Genomic DNA, 24744 nt, shown 5'->3' on the forward strand with positions numbered 1-24744 from the left:
AAGAAACTATTCAAGAAAGATTGATTCTAGTACTAAAAAAATATCATCAAACTACGCTGGCATTTTACTATTGGTTGAGGTTTTCATTATTTAGCTTGCTTGCAATATAAAACGAAAATTACTTTGAAACAAATTACCTTGAAACAAATTGGCAATGCGCTGAACATGATGCTGTTATATTAATTATATACGAATGAATGAATGGAATGGATTCCTGACATGTTACTAATAAAAAAGAATCAATATAATAATTAACAATTTTACAACTAATAATTCATGGTTAAGTACATTGTAAACTTTCGATTCCAATATGATCTTGTTGGATCCAAGTGAATTTTCGTCATTCATCCCTCCCGATATGACTTTTTCAAAGGCTACTCCTCGGAACATTCACACTCACTGGTAGAGGATAGACCTGCGCAGGAGTTACTTCTTGTAACTCTTGTAACTCAGTACTTCTTGTTGGACTCAGGGGCAGCCAACCAATCACGAACTCGACCCTTGTCGGAGTCTACGTCGAGTCAGTGGAAAGTACTACTGAACTGTTGAAAAATTTATTTGACGAGGACCGAATTCATTCGTGACGTCATGCTGCAGAACCTAATGGATTTTGACACTTGAGCAAAAGTTAATTTTGCGTTCATTTTCGACTCGCTCAAACGTCACAATTTCTTAGGGAAGTTCATTTTGCGTTGATCTATTTTTTCGAATTAGTGCGTGTTCTAGTTTGACGTCCTACCAAATACGATAGACACTCGAGCAGTTTGTGTTCGGAAAAAAAATGCAGAGTCCTATTTCATTTGAGCTATAGACTTGTGCGCTCAAACGTCATAATTTCTTAGGAGAGTTAATTTTGCGTTGGTCTATTAGGTTCTGCTGCATGACGTCACGAATGAATTCGGTCCTCGTCAAATGAACTTTTTTTACAGTTCAGTATTACTTTCTCCACTGACTCCGACCAGGGTCGATGGTCCACCCAAGCAACCAGAAGTTCAGATTTTACTTAAAATTACTCTTAACCGAACTAATTGGTTCACTATGGTTCACATCAAGTTCCAAGCATCCTTAACGGAACTTTAAAGTTCACTTTTACGCTCCCACCATACGAAAAATTACTTAAAATGAGAGCTGATTAAGCCAAAATAGCCCTTCTTATCCGAACTTCTGGTTGCTTGGGCAGTGCACCGAATGAACACAATGACGTTTGAGCGGTGCGCTGTTTACTAAAAATGAACACTTGAATGAACTTGATGAATGAAAAAGTATTCATTCTAAGTAAACAGCGCACCGCTCAAACGTCAATGATGAACTCGGTGCATTGGATCATTGGTTGATTGGTAGGCTGCCCTGAGTCCAACAAGAAGTACTGCTAATCTGTCACCAGATTGAGGTTACGTACAGACGCTGCAGAACCTAATTGCTCAATGCAATTACAGGATGGGCAAACATTGCCGGGTAAAGGTGAATAACAAACAAATAACATAATAATAACAAATTTTGCTATGATATCAGATTTAGTTATTCTTATGTTATTCTTAAATAACATAAAATAAGATCCAAACAACAAGTTTTGTTATAATAGTAAAATTAGTTATTTATATTGTAAGAATAAAGAGCAGAACAACAAAATAAGAACACATTTTTGCAATCATAGCAAAGTTTGTTATTTATATTTATCATTTAAATTTTCAACATATCAATAATAACTGATTTTGATATTTTCTTTTCTTCAAACATTTTGCTTTTGATTTGTTATTATAATAGCAAAATGAGTTATTTATGAGTTATTTGCTAAAACAATGTCTGTTATTATTTTTGCTTTTTTAGCAACTATATCAAACAAACTAAAATCAGATTTTGCTATTCAATTATTCATACATTAATAGTAAAATTTAATATTATTTTGCTGTTTTCTTCTACCCGGGTAGGCCCGGATAGACGATAATAGCTCATTAACAGTAAAACGTGATATTGATAACAAAACATGATATTAACTTGTTTGAAATAAGAGTAAAAATAACAAGCAAAAAGAACAAAAATTTGCACCGAAATATCACAAAATATCACGGAAAGAAGGCGGGGATGAAAAATTCATTTTCAGTGCACAACGAAAACAAACCGGCTGGCTCTCCCATACTAAAATCCAAGATGACGAAATCGTGAATTTGGCAGATTTGAACACCTAGTGTATTCATCTTGGCTGAGCTCATTAAGACGGGCCTGGAAAAGCTGCCCACTTGCCTAAACAAACTGATTGTCAGAATCTGGGAAACTGAACAGCTACTCTGCCGTAATCTGAAAAAGTGACGTGCGCCATTTTACAACATACATGTTTTCCATTTTTCTGTTAAAGAGTACGATAAGTACTACTCGTTAACACCGTTTTTGGAAAATGGCGTATACGTCACTTTGCCAAATTACGGCAGTACTGGAGGAGTAAACAGTGTTGCTTATTGCCGATTTCGTGCGCATTTTCAATAGCATTGCTTAAGTTGATTTTTCGATGTAGTTTATTTGGAGAAAACGTTAGATATGAAAAGGGCCTTTTTTTAGAAAATCTGTAAAATGATTAATCCACCTAGAAGGGAGATAAAAATTTTGCTTAACCATCGAAACCAGATATGAGCCTAGTGTTCTTAGGTAAGTTGTAGCGGATGGTATTTCAAGCCACTTTGCCAAAGACACCCCATACCTACACACTTAGCTCATTTTACAGTATTCGGTAAATTTTACCGAAATCTCAACCGCTGAACTGTTCGGTAAATTAATTTACAGTTTTTTTGTAATTTTTTCCATTGCTCAACTGTCAAAATCACCGAAAATCAGTAAAGTAATTTACCGAACAGTTCAGCGGTTGAGATTTCGGTAAAATTTTACCGAAGTCGGCGATTTATTTTAAGTGTGTATGACTTATATAGTACGAGATACAGTCACTCTCAAAATTGAGCGTACAGTATGGATTAGATGAATATATTCGAAAATTCCAAAGGAAATTTAATTGTTGGCTCGGTTGTTTTCAATGCATTTAAATATTCATCCCTTCCTTCAATGTATGCGTACATAAAATGGTTGAAATTTTTTCTCTAAAGTTCATTTATTTGAAAATAATCTCAAAATACGCCTATTAGGATGTGACAAAATTGAGCGTACAGCTAATGTTTTTCTATAAAATTTCTTATTATAAACACGATTAATGTGTTTTAATATTGTTTTTTCATGATTATATTTATAGTAATAAACATCCGCTACTTAAACATTCAATGTTTTGAAATTAAACCATGTTTTAATCAAAATGGCGAACAAGTAAGATGTATAAACAATGCTATTTAACAATTCAATGCTGCTGGACAAAATAGATGCTTTAAGATATGGATTTCACCGGCATCGTGTCTTATATATGATAGATAATCGAAATCGAGCGAAACATACGATAAATTTAGGAAAATTCAGTCGGTAAATGATGAAAACAGATGAAAACATATAAAGAAAACGACAAATGTTGGGAATGGCATATTTCAAATTAAGTATAACTTTATTTAAAAGTCGATGAATAGGTAGCTTTTAAGCTCAGGACACTCATTAATAATAATATTAATATAAGAGTAGCACACGGATACATTATAAGATGTCATTTTATATTCAAAGACTCAATCACCGTAGGAACAAATTTGGTTGAATCATTTAAATGTACCAAGATATCATTAAATAAGCTGCCAACTCTTAAAAAAGTTTATTTTTACTCGCCACATGGAAATCATTCAATTGTATCCCTTATGGTAACAGATCGTGGAGTTTAATCCAAATTTAATTATGAAATTACGATTTTAAGCTATCTTTTCAATATTCAATCAGAACTGCTCTACGGGATTGAAAAGCTGTTTTTATGTTCGGTACCTTAACATGCACCTTGTACTTTTAGAATTTGACTGTGAATGATTGGATTCAATAATATAACTCTTAATGATAGACCTGAGACAATAATCGAGCTTTAAAACAAATTTAAGTTAAAGACATACTAAATTTGAATTATGTCATTCCTAACATTTGTCGTTTTCTCTGTATGTTTACATCTGTTTTCATCATTTACCGACTGAATTTTGCCAAATTAATCGTATGTCTCGCTCGATTTAGATTATCTATCATAATATTATATAAGATAATACGCCGGTGAAACATACAAATTAAAGCATTTATTTTGCCCAGTGGCATTGAATTGTTAAATAGCAATGTTCTTACCTCTCATTTGTTCGCCATTTTGACCAAAACATGGTTTAATTTCAAAACATTGAATGTTTATTATTATAAATATAATCATGAAAAAACAATATTAAAATACATTAATCGTGTTTATAATAGGAAATTTTATAGCAAAACATCAGCTGTACGCTCAATTTTGTCACATCTAATAAACGTATTTTGAGATTATTTTCAAATAAATAAACTTTAGAGAAAAAAATTCAACAATTTTATGTACGCATACATTGAAGGAAGGGATGAATATTGAAATGCAATAAAAACAACCCAGCCAAACATTTAATTTCCTTTGAAATTTTCGAATGTAGTCAACTAATCTATACTGTACGCTCAATTTTGAGAGTGTCTGTATGTGACATTTTCTGTGGAAGGCCCTGAAATCAGTTTTTTGTGCATATCTTTTTTTTCTATGTTTCAGGCATTTTTACCAACTTCAACAAAGCTGTTCGGCTTACAAAAATACACGTTTTTGTGAAACATTGCGAAGCTCTATCTCTTAAAATTGAAAAGTTATCTGAGAAAATGTATTTTTTCTAGGGCTGTTTAGAATCGTGTAACTTGTTCCGGCGCAAAATGGCGCATACAACTTTTTAGTACACTGAAACTGCTGTATGTTTCCTTCAACCGCAAGATGAGAGTAAACTTACAGCAGTTTATAAGTATATAAGTCATAGGGATGGGGTATCTTTGGCAAAGTGACTTAAAATACCATCCGCTACAACTTTCCTGAAGACATTTGGCTCATATCTGGTTTCGATGGTTAAGCAAAATTTTTATCTCACTTTTAGGAAAATTAATCATTTTACAGATTTTCTCAAAAAAGGCCTTTTTCATATCTAACGTCTTCTCCAAACAAACTACAGCGAAAAAATCAACAGAAACGATGCTATTAATAAAAAAGCGCACGAAATCGGCAAAAAGCAACACTGTGGAGTAGAAGAAAGGATTCATATGCCCCATCTACAAGAAAGGCAACAAGCTGTAGTGTAATAAGAGCGATCACCATCCTTAATGCCGCCTACGAAGTTATATTCCAGATCATCTTCCTTCGTCTGTCACCAATAGTGAATGAGTTCGTGGGGAGTTATCAAGCCGGCTTCGTTGACGGCCGCTCGATAACGGACCAGATCTTCACTGTACAACAAATCCTTCAAAAATGCTGTGAATACCAGATATTGCGACATTTACTCCTATTTAGACTCACCCTGAATAAATGATTATCACAGTCGAATCTCTTAATGAATTATTGGCAGTGGCTGATTTTCTACCCGCCGCTGCCACATCCAGGCTCTAAAGTATATGCGCAAAGTAGCCAGCATGAGTTAACCGCCAGAAATTTGTATGGCGAAAGGCATCTAAGGCGGGATTTCTCAAAAGTAGGAACTTTTCACGAAAAACTATTTGGTACCAGTTGTGTGGGAAGGTGTCCGCTACTACGTCAACCAAATATTTTTTTGATGAAGGTGCTGAATTTTGAGACATCGAATCTTAGATGTCTTTCGCTATACTAATATCAGAAAGTTAACTCCTAGTGTGCCGCTGTAAGCACGCTCAAAGCAGGCGGGTCATTTCCTCTACTTTATACGGCCGTTTCTTTAAATGCGTTTCCCTTTCATGCATTTTTCTTTTTTTACGAACTATTTCATGCTGTTACCAAAAAAAAAACATACATTATTGTCAATATGATAATTAGATGTGTGAACTTTGTCATCAAGATACACTATATTATATGATAAAACTCGCTGTTTGTCTTTTTATTTTGGTAGAACTCAGAAGATGGAATGACTAAAAATTATCCATAAGGCAAAATGTATCTTAAATGTTTATATTAAATGTTAGCCGGTATTTAGGCGAAATATTATGTACTGCTTTCTTTAAATGTTCGCATTTGCCCGGTATAAGGCAAATTGTGATGTTTCGTATTCTTTAAATATATGCATAAGGCAAATTGTGTTGTTTCGCCTTCTAGAATAGGCGAATTTGAGTAAAGCTCATCGATCATTTCGACATCTGGTGGTCGTCACAAGAATCACGAAAAAAGTGTCGTTGGCCAAAAAAGTGCACTGGCATCATGCGGAGAAATTACGATTTTCGTGTTTTCTGGTTAATCCAATCATTTATAAAAGCTGAAATAGTCGCAAATTGGAAGAAAATTTTGTTTTCTTTGGGATGAGCTTCCATCCGGTGGGTGCTTGCATATGATTTTTCCGATTAAATAGCACATCTCTTGTTGCGCCTCCACCGCACTATCTTGGTTATGAATCACCGGATTTTTAATTCGCGGCGTATTTGGATGGGATTCGTCTTCAACAGCTGCTTGAAGCCATTGCCAGTGGAAAACATGTGAAAATATACCAAAAAGTGAAGTAAATTTTATAGAGAAAATTTGATTTTGAATGCAAATAATCGCTTCTGACGACTTTTCTCTCAAACTCTCACAGTGCAATCTGCCACTGGATTCTTCTCGAATTCGTTTATGTGAAGTCTATTGTTTTGCCCACTTGAAATGTTCGCGTTTGCCCGGTATAAGGCAAAGTTTATTGTTTCGCCTTCTTTACATAGTCGCATTTGCAAATATGTTTTACATCCAATTTTTTTTGTTGGGGTTTAAATTTGAACAAGTCTGGTGTAATCTCAATGATTAATCGCTTTACATTAAATTTAGGTAAATTTTGAGGCTTTACAAAGCTAAAGTACACATTATTGAGCTACTTGTAACATTAGTAAAGTTAAACCTGCAAATTGGTATTGACGAAAAAGTTCAACGCGAAATAGTACTAACCGCCAAATAATATAAACCACGAAATGTTATACCGCGATATGATCTGAACGCGAAGTGGCAGACCGCGAACTGGTACACCTCGAAATGGTTAACCGCAGAATGTTTGACCGCGAAATGTCGTACAATCTATAGACCGCGTAGAGTTATGGAAAATTAAGGACGAGAAGAGCTTTCCTGGGAAGCTTACCAGACTGATCAAAGCAACGGTAGATGGTTGTAGCCGACACTGGCGATCTTATGTAAATGTGCGGCTTAAGCGCCACTCCAATAAAAGAGACCGCACACCAAGTTCGTTTGCCCGGATTAGACTTAATCAAGGCGAGTTCAAGTACAATCTTCGAAGAAGAATGAGATCGATCTAGTCTGACTACTTTCCCAAAATAGGACAGGTAGAAACCACTATTGACGCATCAGCATAACTCTCGCAACATCAATCAAATCTCAAAAATCAACGGTAAGAGGTTACGCATACTTATGACGACGCAACAAGGCGTCATTTCATCATCATCGGGAGTTTACGCTATCCTCAACTAGAGGATAGCTAAATGGTAGCGATGGTAGCTAAATAACATAAATTCAAAATATGACATTAAAAAAAAATGACATTAGTCAAATTGGTTGCCTTTCTCATATACTAAGTATGTATACGTAAAGACTATATGATTGCTTCAAAAACAAACTTTTTATTAGAAGGCCCGGAGACCCATAGTGTTATATACCGATCGACTCAGTTCGACGAATTGAAGTGATGTCTGTGTGTATGTGTGTGGTGCGCACCCACCCAAAAAAAGTGTCACTCATTTTTCAGGTACTTATCCTTAGCCGATTTACTCGCAACTAGTTGCATTCGACGCAGAATACTCTCCCATTGTTTCCTATTGAAATTTGCCAGATAGGACTATGGGCACAATAGTAATGGCCAAAATACTGTTTTTATAATGCACGAGAAAGGCACCATCACCGCTAGGTGGATTAATCAGGTTTTGTTTTCCATATGTTGGGCTTTAATAGCACCATAACGATGGCGTTACTATTCCGAACAACATTTTTTTTTTTGAAGAAGTATAGTATTGGCGTAAAATGCATCTTTCCGCGTAAATATGTGTCCTGGACCATAATGCATTGTTGTAGAGAACGAATTGGGATTTTGTTTTTGGTCAAAGAAAAGGAATTAGGTAATTTCTATTTTCGATTAGAAATTTTTGGTAAGATCCATTGACCTAAAGCGACAGACGGCCGAACGGCCGAAAAGCCGTTTGCTCTACCAGGTTGTCCAGCCGAAACGATCATTGGCCAAAAATGCCATTTTGCAGAAATAGTTTTTTGACAGAATGGGGGTCGAAAAAGTCAGGTCCAACGGGTAATATAGCCAAATTTCAATGATTGATCCTCGTACTGAACGGGTAATATGGTCAGAAATGGCCATTTGTTTGGCGAAATGATCTTTTTGTCTATTGACCATGGAACAAAGTTCCGTGGCCTCTCTATTTTTAAGTCGAAACTGGCCTTTTGCTCAAAAGACATCTAACCAGGTATCATTCAGCAAAACTAAACGTTTCCCGGAAACTGTTATCAGGTTAAAACTGGTTTGACCGAAAATGTAGTTTGGCCGAAAGCAATGGCAAAAGGAAAATTTTGGCAGGCTTGTAAAAAGTTGTTTACCCTAACTTTTTGGCTAAATTTGCCGTTTGGATGAGAAAGTCGTTTGACCGATTTGACCATTTGACGATTTGTTCATTTGACCAAAAATTCCGTGTGGTAAAAAATGTCATTCTGTAGAAACAGCCATTTGGCCCAAAAATGTACTTTCTGCAACCTTCTTTGAAAGGTGTTGTTCGGCTGAATTGATCATTTTGCCAAAAAGACTTTTATCCGAATATGAATTTGGCTTAATGGGATTTGGTTAGGTGGCTTTTGGCTTAAAGGCCAGTATCAACTTAAAAAGTAGAGAGGTTACGAAATTTCGTTCAAGGGTCGTTTGACAATTAGCCTTTTCAACGTAAATGTTATTAGGCCAAATTGATGGATATTTTAGATTAAATTACTCGTTCAGTTATTGACATTTGGCCGTATAACCTGTTGGCCTAAACTATATTTTCGGACAAATATTCCATTCTGCCAAACGACCATTTCGGCCAAACAACATTTTTGGGCTGATGACCTATTCGGCCAAACGACCTGTTAGGGCAAACGACTATTTGGGCCAAATTACCAGTTCGGCCGTGTGTCGCTTGCGGCCAATGAGATTTTCCAACAATTTCTTATGGACAATACATTAGTCGTTCGATAACTGCACAACATGTTTTCGTTTCAATAAGCCAATGGCGTTTGATAACTGCGACGCATTCAAGACGGCAAACAATTGTCAGACGGCGTCAGAACAGAAGTGCACCTGATTGTTCAGCGCTATGCAGCTATCATCGAAATTGACATCGTTTTGAAGCTCAGCTGTCCGATAACTGCAAAAATGATGTAACTGTCGAAATGCTGTTAAAAGCATTGCAGATAAATTAATTTCAGTTATCGAATGTACAAAGAATTCCCCGTAGAAACCCGAAAATTTCGAAGATTTTTTCGTGGAGACATTTTGAACAATCCTCCGCGGAAATTCCAAAGAAGTTTCCGTCAAACTTACGGACAATTTCTCGTGAACATTCCAGAGATTTTTTCTTGAAAACTCTTTAGTTTCCCGCGGAAATTCTTAAGAATTTACTGTTTTATTGTTGGCCATGCTAAGCTAGCCGTCTTTATTATTCTAGACTGAGAAAGCCAACGGTTAAACTTCTATTCAACCAACCGCACTCTCCTACAGTTATCAAGAATTTTCTGTGAAAATTTCGAAGAATACTCAACAGGAACTTTTCGTAAATTTCTGAAGTTTTTCCTGTGAAAGTTAAAAACATTTTTTTGTGAAAATTCTGAAGTTTCTCATGCAAATTGCGACGATTTTTCTGCTGAAATTCCAAACAATTTTATTTGGGAATTACAAAGACCTTCTCTTGATAATTCCAAAGATTGCTCGAAAATTTTTTACAAATTATGGAAAAACTTTCTGATTTTTCTGGAGAAATTCAAAAGATTTTTCTTTTAATATTCCGAAAAAATGCAAAAAAAAAAGATCTTAAAAAATCGTTATGAAAAAAACGCCACGCCGATTCACGCCGCCGCCGTCGACCAAAATTTTGACAAACGCCGCCGCCGACAAATATCGGACCGGCGCACACCTCTAGTTGAAACTATGATAAAATCGAGGGTAAACAATATCGGGGAGTAATAAAATTGGATCAATTCTGTAGTCACATTCAAATACTTTTTCATTAGAAATTCACGGGCCTTTAATCCTAAAACAACTATTTATAGTTTTTTTTTTCCTTTTCCAGTTTTAGCAATCAGTTTGTTGAACAAGTAGCAAAAAACGTACGCAAGGGTTGTGTGATAAATTATTTGTTTGTTAAATGTAAATTTTAGCATGAGCAGGATGACCGTACAGTACAATTCAAAGTTGATACTCCGTGATTGACTAGAACGTGTGAAATTGCACAGGAAACTATTTGAATGGAGTCTAGGATTTAGCTATCATTCTCAATGTACAAATTTAAAAAAATCATTGCTTTCTACTAAGTCAATAAAGGCGCCAGCCACATTCTTACGATCATCAAGGAAAGGAAGCATTATTAGTTCGACTCTCGTTGATAATAGAGACCGAGTATAACTCTGCATCTCCACGATCGTCTCAGGCTACAAAATTGTGTTGTGTAAGGAGGGATATATTATCAAAATACACTTTGGTAAGTGATGCGATCTATAGGATGGGAATATTTTAAATGAGAATTAGAAGTACTAGAGCAATTAAAAATATCAAAGTGAATCTAAATGAGATTGATTTTTTACAATTATTATTTGAATGCTATTGAATTATTCTACCAAGTACACGTCTACCACACTACCGCTATCCTACAACAGGCCTCATACCAAGCCTCATATTGCTTATACATTGGCACCTGTATGAGGCCCGCTCGAGAACAGCGGCCGTATAAAACATCCGTATACAGGTACAGGTGAACAGCAATCTATTTTTACATTTATTTATTGCGACTAAGGGCCATTTTCTTTACCTCCGCTTAACTTTTAAGCGGTGCTTACCCATACGTTTAAACCTGGTTAAGGCACTAAGCGGAAGGGAAGAAATTGGCCCTAAGTAACAGGCAGCTTATTATAGCAATAGTATAATTAGAATCATGCTTGCTAGCAATAAAAATTTGATTTGCAAAGAGAATTAGCTATATGAATAACGAATTTATCAAATATGAAATTATAAGAGGCCAGTAGTGGGAAGTAGTGGGATAAAGGCACCAAGCCCCCTTTGTTTGTTAAATATAAATTCTACCCAAAAAATCATTACAAAATTGTTTATTAAAAAAGTACGTCACCGGAGCTGGAGTTTTTATCGTCTAGTATATTATTTTTAAGATACTAAATGATCTTTGACGATAATTTTTAAATTCGAGTATGTGTAACTCCTTAATTGAGTAAAGCGCTATGTTGAGAGTCATAACAATAAGCTTACAGAAAGCCTAGAAAAGCACACTGAAATCGGTGCATAAATCCCAAAAACCGCCCATAAACAGGACTCTAAAAACATCCATTTTTATTTCTTTGACTGGCATGCTGTATACATATAACTACACAATGTAGGTAATTGCAGAGGAACGAGTCTCTGCTGTGTTGCGGAATTTTAAACCCACCAACAATAAGTTACGATGTGCTCCAATTAGAATTTTATAATTTTCACTTTTGTGATGTTTATTCTGTATTTGGATATGATGTTATAAACGCGATTTCTGTTAACAAAGTTTTATTTATGTTTGAAAAATATTGATACTAAAAAAAAGAATTAAAAAAAATTGAACAAATAAGAAATAATAAAAATTACATTATCTATTCTATTATAAATATGATTTTGAAGAATGTCCATGATGTAAAATTCCAAAACGACGATCTGTTAAAGCAAAAGGAGACGTATTGTGGATAATTCTCGAAGCATTCGAATTAATAAATGGCATGTGTGAGATAATCGGAATGCTTTCTTTTAGAGCGTCAAAAACATCATGTTTTCGTGTATTCGGTAAAATGTACCGCTGCATCGATAAATATGGTTTTGAAAAGTCAATTCGACGTTTTTTAAATTTAAGAATAGATTTAGGACGAATTGGTGTATAAACAATATGATGAGAGACTCCCCTTAATAAATTAAGCTGAGATTGTACTATTTTCATCCTAAATCTCATACTTTCAGAAGCAGCTTCCTGATCATCAAAACCATAATGATCTAAATTTGTTAATATTGGTTTTCCTGAAGTTCGTCTGGCAGCACAAAAATATGATAAATACTGAGTCTATATTTTGTGTTTATAGACGCTACATCATTTACCTTCTCAGTTCCTCTTGACTATGTGCTAATGCTAGGGCAAAGCGTTCTAACCGCATTGAACGTGCGGTAAGCGGAGATGCTGCACCACTAGATGGTGCATCGGGACATGGTATTGTCATATCCTTCCCACTGTGAAAATCTTCAAGTGATTTTTCCGATGAAAGGTGTGATAACTGTACCTAGAAAAAATGCACCAGTTTAGTAAAAAGTTATATGTAAATACATACAATTTCAATCATCAGTTTATTTTAAAATCTATTGATAAAGTTCTCCATCTGCATGAAATTTGCATAACACAGCGATAATGAATAATTTATGATAGATCTCTTATTGATTTGGCTGGGTAGCACCAGTCTTTCTTATTACCCGCTGATTTTTAAATTTTCGAGCTGTCACTTATAAGGTTAATTCTCCAAATGAGACAGATCCAGTTAAGCAATCATCGACGCTTTCTACGCGACTTTTATTCACAACCATCCGTCGCGGTTACTCTAATGCGAACGTGTTCCATGGGCTAGAAATATAGAATGAACACTGTCATCAGAGAAAAAGTAGAATCACAAAACTTTCCCACGGCAAGATATGTATAGCTAATGGAATTCAAAATAATTTAAAAAATTACGAGCTGATTTAAAAAAAATGGTTTAGATTAGAAATGCTTACTAGTAGGGTCTAGCGTACTGTAGGGTCATGGGTTCGAGTCCCATCGAAGGGAAAGTGGTTACCTCCAATACATTTTCCAAATCAATATCTTCCGCATAACGTACATATTCACATACACTGAGGATACTGCTCGATTCTCTTTTGAAATTTCGCCACAAGTAAATGTATTGATTTTCATACGATTCACTAATGACATGCATTTCATACGACAATCTTATGAAAAATTTTAAGTTCGTTTAAAAAAAAATGTAACCTGGTTTCGAACCATGGACGTCGTGATTAAGAGGCGTGTGATCACACCTCACACCATACGTCCACCGACGCTTCGAGGAATTGCCTTGTTGGATATCCAATAAAAAGATAGATTTGACCGAAATAAGATCTTAAGTTCATAGTTCAATTCTTATGAAACATTCTCATAAGTTTTGTCGTATGAAAATCTTACGACCAGTATCCTCAGTGTATGAGTTTTCACAACATTGTAAATTAATGTCTAAGTCGGGTGGTTTAATCCCCGGAAATAGGCAATTAACTTTGATTGAACTACAAAAATTTATTTAAAAAATATTTTATGGCTATCTGATTTTTAACACGGGTGGGCTGCCTTCTACGCATAATTGTCCCATGACTCTTTTGATGAAAAAATCCAAATTCAAGTCAATTTGTCCAACTCAGAATCGATGAGATTTTGAAATTTTACCAACATTTTTGGAATGTAATGATCGTAGACAACATATTTTCACAACATAATACACTACTTATGTAAACGTTTTTCAGTATCCATTATCATCAAACGATAACTTCATTTTTCCAGTGGGGCAAAATGATTCGAGTTCGGATTTTTTATCAAACGTAACATTGGCCAATTAGGTATGTGTAGAACGGCAGTGGGGCAAGTGAAAATTTTCCGCAACTGAACGTATCTCTCCATTTTTTCAAACACAATTATATTTTCTTTTGTGCGCAAACGAACAAATGATACAAATTTAAATTCATTTAAAGGCTTTGATCATTAATCGAGAACCTAAACAGAAAAGCGTGTCAGTGTATTGAATACTCCATGTTTGATAAATAATTCGTGAAAAAATGGTATCTATGGAACTTAAATTCAAGAATCACTGTAATTGCATTTAGTATATTAATAAAATGATTTATTTAGTTGAAATTGAAAAAAATCACCCAATTGTTATTAAAGACTCTTCTACTCTGATTGAAGCACAACCCTGATGATTCCAGGCTTGATGTATACTAAAGGGGGAATTTCTTTGCTTGAGCTTGATTGACTGCTCGTAGTTGCTACTCTATTATGACCAGATCAGCTGTTCTTGCACAGGGAACCAACAGATGTTTGCTTGGGACTAGCACACATCTTCAATGTACAAGTACTGGTGATCTCATTTGTTAGGTCATACTGGAGCCTGCCACGTCAGAATGCAAGTCAATGTAGGAAGGAAAAGGAAATGATGATGCAATCACTCGCCCACTGCAAGCCGAATATACCTCTGCACTTGCCACGAGTTCATGCGGAATTTGTTGGAATTTTTGGGTTAGGTTGGACAGGCAGAGGTCCGTCTTGGTTAACGAGCTGCCAATATGATAAATAGGAGAAGGCAACTGATGGCATTTCTAATTGGATGTAGGAAACGAGCTCTATAGTTCATTTCCAATGAATCGCCTGCTTTGAGCGTGCTTACAGCGGCACACTAGGAGTTAACTTTCTGAAATCAGTATGGCGAAAGGCATCTAAAGCTCGATTTCTCAAAATCAAGCACCTTCATCGAAAAAATATTTGGTAGGCGTAGTAGCGGACACCTTCCTACATAACCGGTACCAAATAGTTTTTTATGAAAAGTTTCTAAATTTGAGAAAACCCGCGTTAGATGTCTTTCGCCATACAAATTTCTGGCGGTTAACTCATGCTGGCTATTTTGCGCATATACTATAGCACCTGGATGTGACAGCGGCGGGTAGAAAATTAGCCACTGCCAATAATTCATTCTAGCAGATTACTGTTAGATTACTCAAGTTGAAGGTATAGGAATAGTAATGGAAACGGTATGGAAGTCCATTTCCAGTTCTAGCGATTGCTAGAACATGAGAAATATAGAGAAAGATACAAAGTAGGAGAATGGAATGGACCTGGGATTGAACCCAAGACCTCCTGCGTATGAGGCAGAAGCAGTAGCCATATGACTACCAAGCCCGCTCTAAAGGGAAAATTTCTTTGCATACACAAAGCCACATTATCAACAAAGCTTATTATCTTACTATGAACCAAAAATGGAAAGTAATGATAGACACAAAAGGCAAATAAAATTTTCGATTTCAAATAGTTCAAATGAAGAAACCTAGAAAATTAAAAATCATTTTTTTTTTTTTTTTTTTTTTTTTTTATTTCTTTATTATAGAGGTTTGCAGCCCTGGGCTGGTTCACCTCTTACGTTGAAAATCATTTAATAAAGGCCAGATGCCCAGTAATTTGACTTTCTAAAAACTTCACAACAAATCACAATTATGCCCAATATAATTATTGTTTGCAAAAAATACATGAACAGGAAATATTATTATATTTAAAAAACCACTCCAAAAATTCAAACAGATGTTTTGGTTTCACAATTTTTTTTACCCTAAAAGCATTTTTCAAAAATCTTTTTCCCAGGCGTATCCAGTTTTCCGCGAAAGGTAATGGCCACAAGCTTGCCTGCGGGTTAGTCTCTGATTTGGAAGTCAACTGCAACCAACGCTCCGAGCATTCTGACCAATGTGGCATATAAGAAAGTGCTGATTAAGTGAATAAAAGCTTTCTTATATACCATGATCAAAATACTCGAACGGTGGAGGTCAACTGCACCCACAAACGTCAAATCAGAGACTAACCCGCAGGCAAGCTGGTGGCCATTACCGCTCGCGGAAAACTGGATAAAGATTATATAGATGATTTGTTATGTCGAAAATATGATCAATTTCAATATTATATTCAACTTTTATGACTCAAAGAACATGAACTATGCTATTTCCTTTAGCCACTTACCCCACTGTACCTTAACAACCAAATGAATACATGTGCAATATAGATAATAAAAGTCCAACCTTGTGCTTAAAATTATTTTCAAATACACATAATTTTGAAATTTTTAAAATTATTTCCCAAGATGTGAGTACGACAGCAGCGCAAGCCACGATGTCAAAATAAGGTTGGCCAAGGTTGGCCAAGAGGAGGAGTTTAGACCGACTATTGGAAAGTTCTGCGCTCAACGACTACCGAACAGGCCTACGGACATATCGTGGCGCTAACATCGACCCTGACCACTATCTGAAGATGGTTAAACTGCGCCCACTACTATTCGTCATCAACAATGCCCGGTACCAACGATCGCCGTGGTACGACCTAGAGCGATCGAAGCAACCTGATGTCGCCACTGCACACGCACATCATCTCGAGGCAGCGTTGCCGGAAAAGGGTCACCCAACTAACAATTTTGGTGCTAAAAGCTTCAACTTCTAGCCATAGGCTGTATAATATTTGAATGAAAGCAGCCAATCTATATACATAAAAATAAATTTGTCTGTCTGAACCTTATAGACTCGGAAACTACTAAACCAATCGGCGTGAAAATTTGTATGCAGAGGTTTTCGAGGCCGGGGAAGGTTCTTAAGATGGTTCGAGACCCCTCCCCTCTTTGGAAACGGGGGCTCCCAATTTCTTAATTACTCGAAAATTAATCAGAGAATAAATCGATTTTAGGCGAAACAAAGTTCGTCGGGTCTGCTAGTGATGAATAAAAGAAAAGCCTCCGCAAATAATCTCTTAAACTACAACTCGTCTATTACCCTATATATCTATCAGCTAGTCAGTTTGTGCCGAATATATTTCATCTTTTATGGTTTATGCAGCTTTCATATAGTCATAAAACAGCTCTGTCTGAATTAGCAACCCAGCTTATCGGTTAAGAGCTCATGTTTGCAATTGTGTAGCTTGTTAGCAACTTCCTATATTACGGTGAGTAGCATTCCCATTGAAAACGTTTTCGCTCTTGTTATACCACTAACAATATAGCGAAATGGCGCTATAAATGAACTAACGAAGCTTTTAGGCAACTTCTGTATTTATGAAGATTTCACAACGTTTAAATAAACCTTATACTGCTTCTTTTAATAGCTTATCAGTATGGAACGCCAAAATCACAATGTTTACATTTGATTTTTGTTGTCGGAGCTGTGTATGAGCTATTGATTACTGTAATGCAGCTACAAAGGTATTCACCTGCTGTTATAGCTACTGGCGAAGCGCTGTCATTAATGCTGGCAGATAGTGTAAGAAAACAAGCCATTTAGAAGCAATCTTTCTGTTGACGGAGTTACTGTTAAACGATTAGCAACAGATGTTACTGTATGCGGGTCGAGAAAATGCTGCCTAAAAACAATTTCAGCGATTGATGATACATACAAGTTTGTCAACTGAACATGCTGATAGATGTTTGAATAATAGTTGAAATAAGGTACACTGGGGGAAGTGGAAAACGGGGGTAAGTGTAAAAATCGACTGAAAAATTGGAATTGTACATACTTTACAGTTTTTACCACATCATAACATTATGCAAGAATATACTTTGATGCTCACACTAATACTATATTGAAATTTGTATAATTCATACACTAACACGGTTAACGCTTGAACTGTAATTTTAGGTTTCGCGTAAAGTTGATTTTTGCATTCATAAAATCAATTCTCACGTGCACCAGTTGTCCCTTTTTCAAGAGAATTTTTATCACAGGTGACCATTATAATACAATTAAACTAATCCCATTCAATTAGTAGTGGTTTGTACCAAGAAAACAAATAATTCAAAGTTTTTACACTTACCCCAGGTATCAAACACTGCGGGGGAAGTGGATAATGTTCTAATTACGTAGTTTTTTCTTCCCGCCAGGGTTTATTTCGATAGCTGTGAATCTTAATATGTTCCTTCTTTGTTATCATTGTGATTCCAGTGATGATTTTACTAATATAAATGAGAAAATGCCTGATTAATCCACCTACATGTTTACAATCCATCCTTACATCCTACAATCCATCCACATGTTTTACATATGAAAAAGATGTATAAGAAAGTTAAAAATAGCACTGATAGGTGAAAATAGTCTATAATTCACATTAATATTTATTCATAACAAGTTTCGCCGTTGAATGCAATTTTTTTGCGAACAAATTGATAAAGGACAAGTGCTTAAGAATATCTGATAATTTTGTACGTGCTTTGCGCACACACATACATACAAATACGCACATACAGACATCATCTCAATTCGTTAAACTAAGTTGATTAGTTTATAACCCTGTAAGTCCCATTTTCCTTTAAAAAGTTCATCTTTTTGGCGAACATATAAATTTTGCGTACACTTACTGTTCGAGAAGGCAAAACCAACCCTCCCCTAGCTATTGCGAGAATTCCTTGAGGATCTATTCCGTTAAGGTAATGAAATTATTCCACAAAAGATACTCAGATCAATTCTCGCTTAACTTTTCAAAAGGACCTAAGTAACATTTTTTTCATGAATTAATTTGAATAGCGCAATCGAAAGCTTTCATGTTGTTCTGTTGATTGCGCTATTCAAATTAATTCATGAAAAAAATGTTACTTAGGTCCTTTTGAAACGTTAAGCGAGAATTATCGTATTGATTTTAGTTATATCTTCTTCTTCTTATTGGCATTACATCCCCACACTGGGACAGAGCCGCCTCGCAGCTTAGTGTCCATTAAGCACTTCCACAGTTATTAACTGCGAGGTTTCTAAGCCAGGTTACCATTTTTGCATTCGTATATCATGAGGCTAGCACGATGATACTTTTATGCCCAGGGAAGTCGAGATAATTTCCAATCCGAAAATTACCTAGACCGGCACCGGGAATCGAACCCAGCCACCCTCAGCATGGTCTTGCTTTGTAGCTGCGCGTCTTACCGCACGGCTAAGGAGGGCCGTTATATGTTATATGTAACTACTCATCACTATTGAAGGTCAAGGTAACATGGGTTTTCCACTTACCCCATCCCACTAGAGTAAGTGGAAAAACAACTCCTAATTTTAAAATCTATTTCCATAAATTTCAAGCGACCAAAATGGTATGAATTACCGCACAGTTGGTGCAAAATTGACTGTTTTTGATAGCCCATTTTGATTGAACGCATTTAGATCATTTAAACTGGTTTTACACTAATTCAAACATGCACTATCGATTTTTCCTTTTCCACTTCCCCCAGTGTACCTTAATTTGTTAAGAAATTTTTTTTGAGCTTTTTAGTGGAATGTCTTCACTTGTCATAAGACGAGTTTATACAATCCCATTTAATCCCACCACTTAATTGTACCTTGACAGAAACGTATTTCGACCTCAACAGTAAGGTCGTCTTCAGTGTCTCGTACTTGACTCGACTAAGTCGTTATGAACTCGTCTTATGACAAGAGTTGAAATAATGTTAAAAGTATAATTTTTAAGATAATGTGCTAAAAGCCGCATATAGGCCTCTTTCTAACGTTTATACAGCATGAAACTGAAAATAGCGTTAGTAAAACAATGTGAAGAAGGGCATCCATAATTTTCTTTGTTATTTACATATGTCCAAGTGACGGTGATGACAGAGCAGCAGCCATTAAATCAGGAGATCAGGTGTTCGAATCTAGGAAGCAACTAAATTGATATTTCAGTTTTCACAAAAAAACATTAAATAAACTCAGCAATTTACTCTCCTCTTAAATAATATTTAATCAAATTGAATTCAGTGGCTGTATAAAACTTACAGATTCAAAAAATCTGAATAAGCGCCATTGAAGCGAATTATATTACTAAATGGTTTAGTAAAGATTGAGAAAAAAGTGTGTAACATGCTGTAAAGTAGTTGTGCAGGCACGTCAGAAAAAGACCAAATAAAGCAACTGGTAAGAATGGTATCGGAGCTGAGCTCATCAAGATGGGCCCGGAAAAGCTAGCCACTTGCCTGCACAAACTGATTGTCAGAATCTGTGATACTAAACAGATACCGGAGGAGTGGTAAGAAGGGGTCATATGTCCTATCTACAAGAAAGGAAACAAGCTGGAGTGTGAGAACTTTTGAGCCTTAATGCCGCCTACAAAGAGGTATTCCAGACTACCTTCCGTCGTCTGTCACCAATAGTGAATGAGTTCGTGGGAGTTATCAAGCCCAAGGGAAGTTTACCAGACTGATCAAAGCGACGTACAGTGGCGGAAAGCCGGACAAAACCTCAAATTTATTTTTCGTGATTTTCGTGAAGACCATTTTTTTTATAAGAAAATTATTTTGAGCTTTTTAGTGGAATGTTTTCACCTGTCATAAGACGAGTTTATACAATCCCATTGAATTCCACCACTTAATTGTATCTTGACAGATACGTATTTCGACCTCAAAAGTAGGGCCGTCTTCAGTGTCTCGTACTTGACTCGACTTATTGTTTTTAATTTAACGTATACAATGAATGAGCTAGTTCCAAAATTTTTTTGATTGTAGCTTGTAAATTTAATTTTTGGTGGCTTGTTGAAGTTCATTCCGTAAAGTGTCTCCCGAACTAATATGTCTGGGAAAATGAAATTTGGCTAAACCTTTTTGGGAAACATTCGAAAAGATCTGGTATTATGTACAGGGAATCAAAACTGACGAACATGATAATGATAACTGCATTATCCTTAGTGTAACACTTCACGATCATTGCAGCTAGCGATTGCTCGTTGGAAGTAAACATTTAAGATAACAATTCCGTAGCAAAATTTGGCTTTTCATTAACTGTCACTCTAGGATCCCCATTTTGGGAGAGCATAACAATAAGTCATTTTGCTGCTCAAATAACAACAGAACAGCCGTCGGAAATGCTAGCGTCTCTGTGATTTGACGATTATCATTAGTGTTGCATGATCCGATCTAAGTAAGATCCTGATAAATTATACCCCTGATATGCGGCAATTATTTTGAGCAATGATTGCGATGTCGTGTATGGGTGGTTTTATCGTAGCAAAACATCCGAAGATGACGATTGCATATGATGGCGATGGCATATGAGCAAGTCAAACCACCTTCCTTTTGCCAGTGGAGATATATCAGCTTCCACACTGATATTCTTCCCTCCCCCTTCATACGGGAGCTTGGCAGAAGGAAGGTCGTGTGATAGGTGCCATCACAAATATTGCCCTCCGCTCGCTTTCAAATCGACTTCTATAAAAACATTCTTCATGCCTGCCGTATCCTAACGGAACTATCAATTCTATACTTTCGCCTCTAATGCTATCATGAACATGTACGTCCAAGTTTGGAAGATGATATTAGCATTTCCATATCATAGTATGATGTTATTATTGTAGAGCAACGGTACCCCTTCGAACTTTTACATTCATTGAGGTACCCTCAATTTTTTTTCGCTCTGAATGAAAATAAGCAAAGCGCATGAGATATATGAAAAACGAACTTTTAAAGGCTTTCTATTGAAAGGAGGTTTCCGATCATTTTGAACGGAAACTTCCGAGCCTCTTGAAAGGAAGCTTCAGAGCCTCTTGGAAGGAGTCTTCCGAGCCTCTTGAAAGGAGGCTTCCGAGCCTCTCGAAAGTAGGTTTCCGAGCCTATTGACATTTTGTATTTTTGATCTTTTGTCTCAAAGCCTCTCAAACTCTCTGCTGATTGTGGTGGGCAGGATTCAATAGGTTTCGATATACTGTTTGCCATGCATATTATGTACAATACAAAGTTTGAAAATAAAAAAAAATACAACTATCAAAACTTTATCAATACGTTCATATTTGAATTGTAATACAACAATTGTTCGCTAACTGGGCTAAAACACCAGCCCAGTTAACGAACGCCGCTTTTTAACTGGGCTGACGAGGGAATTCACGATGCATTGTTGTGATCGTGTTTTACATGAAGCTTAAAGAATATGCCATTCAGAGTCCCCTCGTCAACGAGTCTTTGTTGTTGTTTTTTGACGGATAACTGCTTTTTAACTGGGCTTTGGCCCAGTTAGCGAACGCCCAGTTAAAAAACAGTCCAGTTAAAACGCGCCCAGTTAGCGAACTGTTGCTGTACATCTGCCATTACGCATTTCTGTCCGAGGTACCTCCTGGGACCAACGAAGGTACCCCCAAAGGTACATGTACCCCAGGTTGAGAACCGCTGTTGTAGAGCACGTTGGGGCTGCCCATATACCACGTGAACAGATTAGAGGTGAGGAGTGTGTGGCGAATGTCCACGGTTCATACAAATCTTTGAAAAATTATATGAGCAGTTGCCCACGCTGGGGGAAGGGGGTACTTTAAACCAATCAAAACCTGTCCACGTGGTCAGCCCCTTTTCTGTTTTTCGTATGAGGTCATATCGCGTCTATCAGCGATATTTCTTTAAAGAAAAACATGGACGTTAAAAGAGGCGGACCGGAGAGCTTTCGGAGTTTGTGCTGCGTACAACATTTCGAGGAAAACTAGAAAATGGTGTGTGGCGCAGACGCATGAACCACGAGTTGTATAAAGTGTACAAAGAAGAAAGCATTGTGAATCATTTAAAATACGGCAGACTTTAGTGAGCTGGTCATTTAGTGCGAATGTCGGAAGAAGGAATCGCGAAAGCAATATTCAACAGAGGCCGGCGACTTCATGGACAGCGTGTTCGTGGCCTTCCACGAAATCGCCGGCTGCAGGCGGTAGAATGAATCGGACCTGGGAACCTAAACGTTCGCGGAAACTGGATGAACATGGCAAACAGATAAAACAAAATAGGTGTAAAAACATGAAAATAAGGCACTATTATTGTCTTGGTCTATTTATGTCTGCGAAGAAGGATGGAAATCCTCGGCGACGAGGAAATCGAACGAAATCATAAATCGATGAAGAGAAATCGATCTATACAGTTAAGCCCCTATGATTTTACGCGCAAGATATGAATCAGTAGGTTCAACATACATATTCTACAAAACAATTTACAAAACGCTAATTAGACCGGTAGTCCTCTACGGACACGAGACCTGGACGATGCTCGTGGAGGACCAACGCGCACTTGGAGTTTTCGAAAGGAAAGTGCTGCGTACCATCTATGGTGGGGTGCAGATGGCGGACGGTACGTGGAGGAGGCGAATGAACCACGAATTGCATCAGCTGTTGGGAGAACCATCCATCGTTCACACCGCGAAAATCGGACGACTGCGATGGGCCGGGCACGTAGCCAGAATGTCGGACAGTAACCCGGTGAAAATGGTTCTCGACAATGATCCGAAGGGCACAAGAAGGCGAGGTGCGCAGCGGGCAAGGTGGATCGATCAGGTGGAAGATGACTTGCGGACCCTCCGTAGACTGCGTGGTTGGCGACGTGTAGCCATGGACCGAGCCGAATGGAGAAGACTCTTATATACCGCACAGGCCACTTCGGCCTTAGTCTGAATAAATAATAATAACATACATATTTATGTTCAGTAGAACTATAATCCCTACCATTCTGTTACGAAACATTTGTTTGATTTTTTTGGGCTGATTTTTTTTAATAAACAGGTTGAATTATTTGGATTTCACAAAAATTAGGGTTATCCAGAAACTACGTGATTTTTCAACGACTATTTACTTTATTATGCTTATGACGAACACTTTCTTCTTCCAACAAAACTTGTTGTTTTTTGGCAAAAAAAAATGGTTGATCATTTGCTTACTTTTTATGCAACGTACACACCAGTCAAGCAGTTTGACGAACATTGACTCCACCCCCAAGAAAACGCTTCGGTTGCTGCTTTGTTTGAACGTGTGTGAAGTTGTTCGAACAACCATTTGACAGTTGGCGGCTCGGTTGGAAAAAATTAAAACGGTTTGGGTTGTCGGGGGTGGAGTCAAGGTTCGCCGAACATGTTTGAGCATTTGTAGTGAAGTTGCACAAACCCGCATATATTTTTTGATGGTTGGTGCTCAAGTTGGTGATTCGGTCGTTCGTGTGTGATGGAACGTACACACGGTCAAGCAGTTTGACCAACATTGACTCCACCTCTCGTTTATTCAAACATCCATCAAGTTTCACCAACAGCGACACGAACAATCAATTTATTCGATCAACAATATCACACACGAACGAACGAAGCGCCAACTTGAGCACCAACCATCAAAAAATATATGGGGGTTTGTGCAACTTCACTACAAATGCTCAAACATGTTCGGCGAACCTTGACTCCACCCCCGACAACTCAAACCAAAATCAAACCGTTTTTATTTTTTTCAACCGAGCCGCCAACTGTCAAATGGTTGTTCGAACAACTTCACACATGTTCAAACAAAGCAGCAACCGAAGCGTTTTCTTGAGGGTGGAGTCAATGTTCGTTAAACTGCTTGACTGGTGTGTACGTTGCATGATATTGTTGGTCGAGTAAATTGATTGTTCGTGTCGCTGTTGGTGAAATTTGATGGATGTTTGAATAAACGAGAGGTGGAGTCAATGTTGGTCAAACTGCTTGACCGTGTGTACGTTCCACTATGCAAGGTTCTGCAACGTACACACCAGTCAAGCAGTTTGACGAACATTGGCTCCGCCCCCAAGAAAACGCTTTGGTTGCTGCTTTGTTTGAACGTGTGTGGAGTTGTTCGAAC

At 37.0% G+C, this 24744-nt stretch overlaps 1 protein-coding gene across 3 annotated transcripts in view; it reads right to left on the reverse strand.

Annotated features, from left to right (window-relative positions):
• LOC134211781 (liprin-alpha-1) overlaps window positions 1-24744 on the reverse strand; it is a 166786-nt gene that overhangs the window by 71471 nt on the left and 70571 nt on the right. For 2 of the 3 annotated variants that reach the window (XM_062688998.1, XM_062689001.1), the window contains one exon: window positions 12468-12646. In XM_062688998.1, the coding sequence (XP_062544982.1) occupies window positions 12468-12646 (179 nt within the window). The remainder of the gene's footprint in view (window positions 1-12467; window positions 12647-24744) is intronic. The other variant, XM_062689000.1, reaches the window with a different exon arrangement.

Source organism: Armigeres subalbatus, chromosome 2 (assembly GCF_024139115.2).
Source record: "Armigeres subalbatus isolate Guangzhou_Male chromosome 2, GZ_Asu_2, whole genome shotgun sequence".
Classification (NCBI taxonomy): Eukaryota; Metazoa; Arthropoda; class Insecta; order Diptera; family Culicidae; genus Armigeres; species Armigeres subalbatus.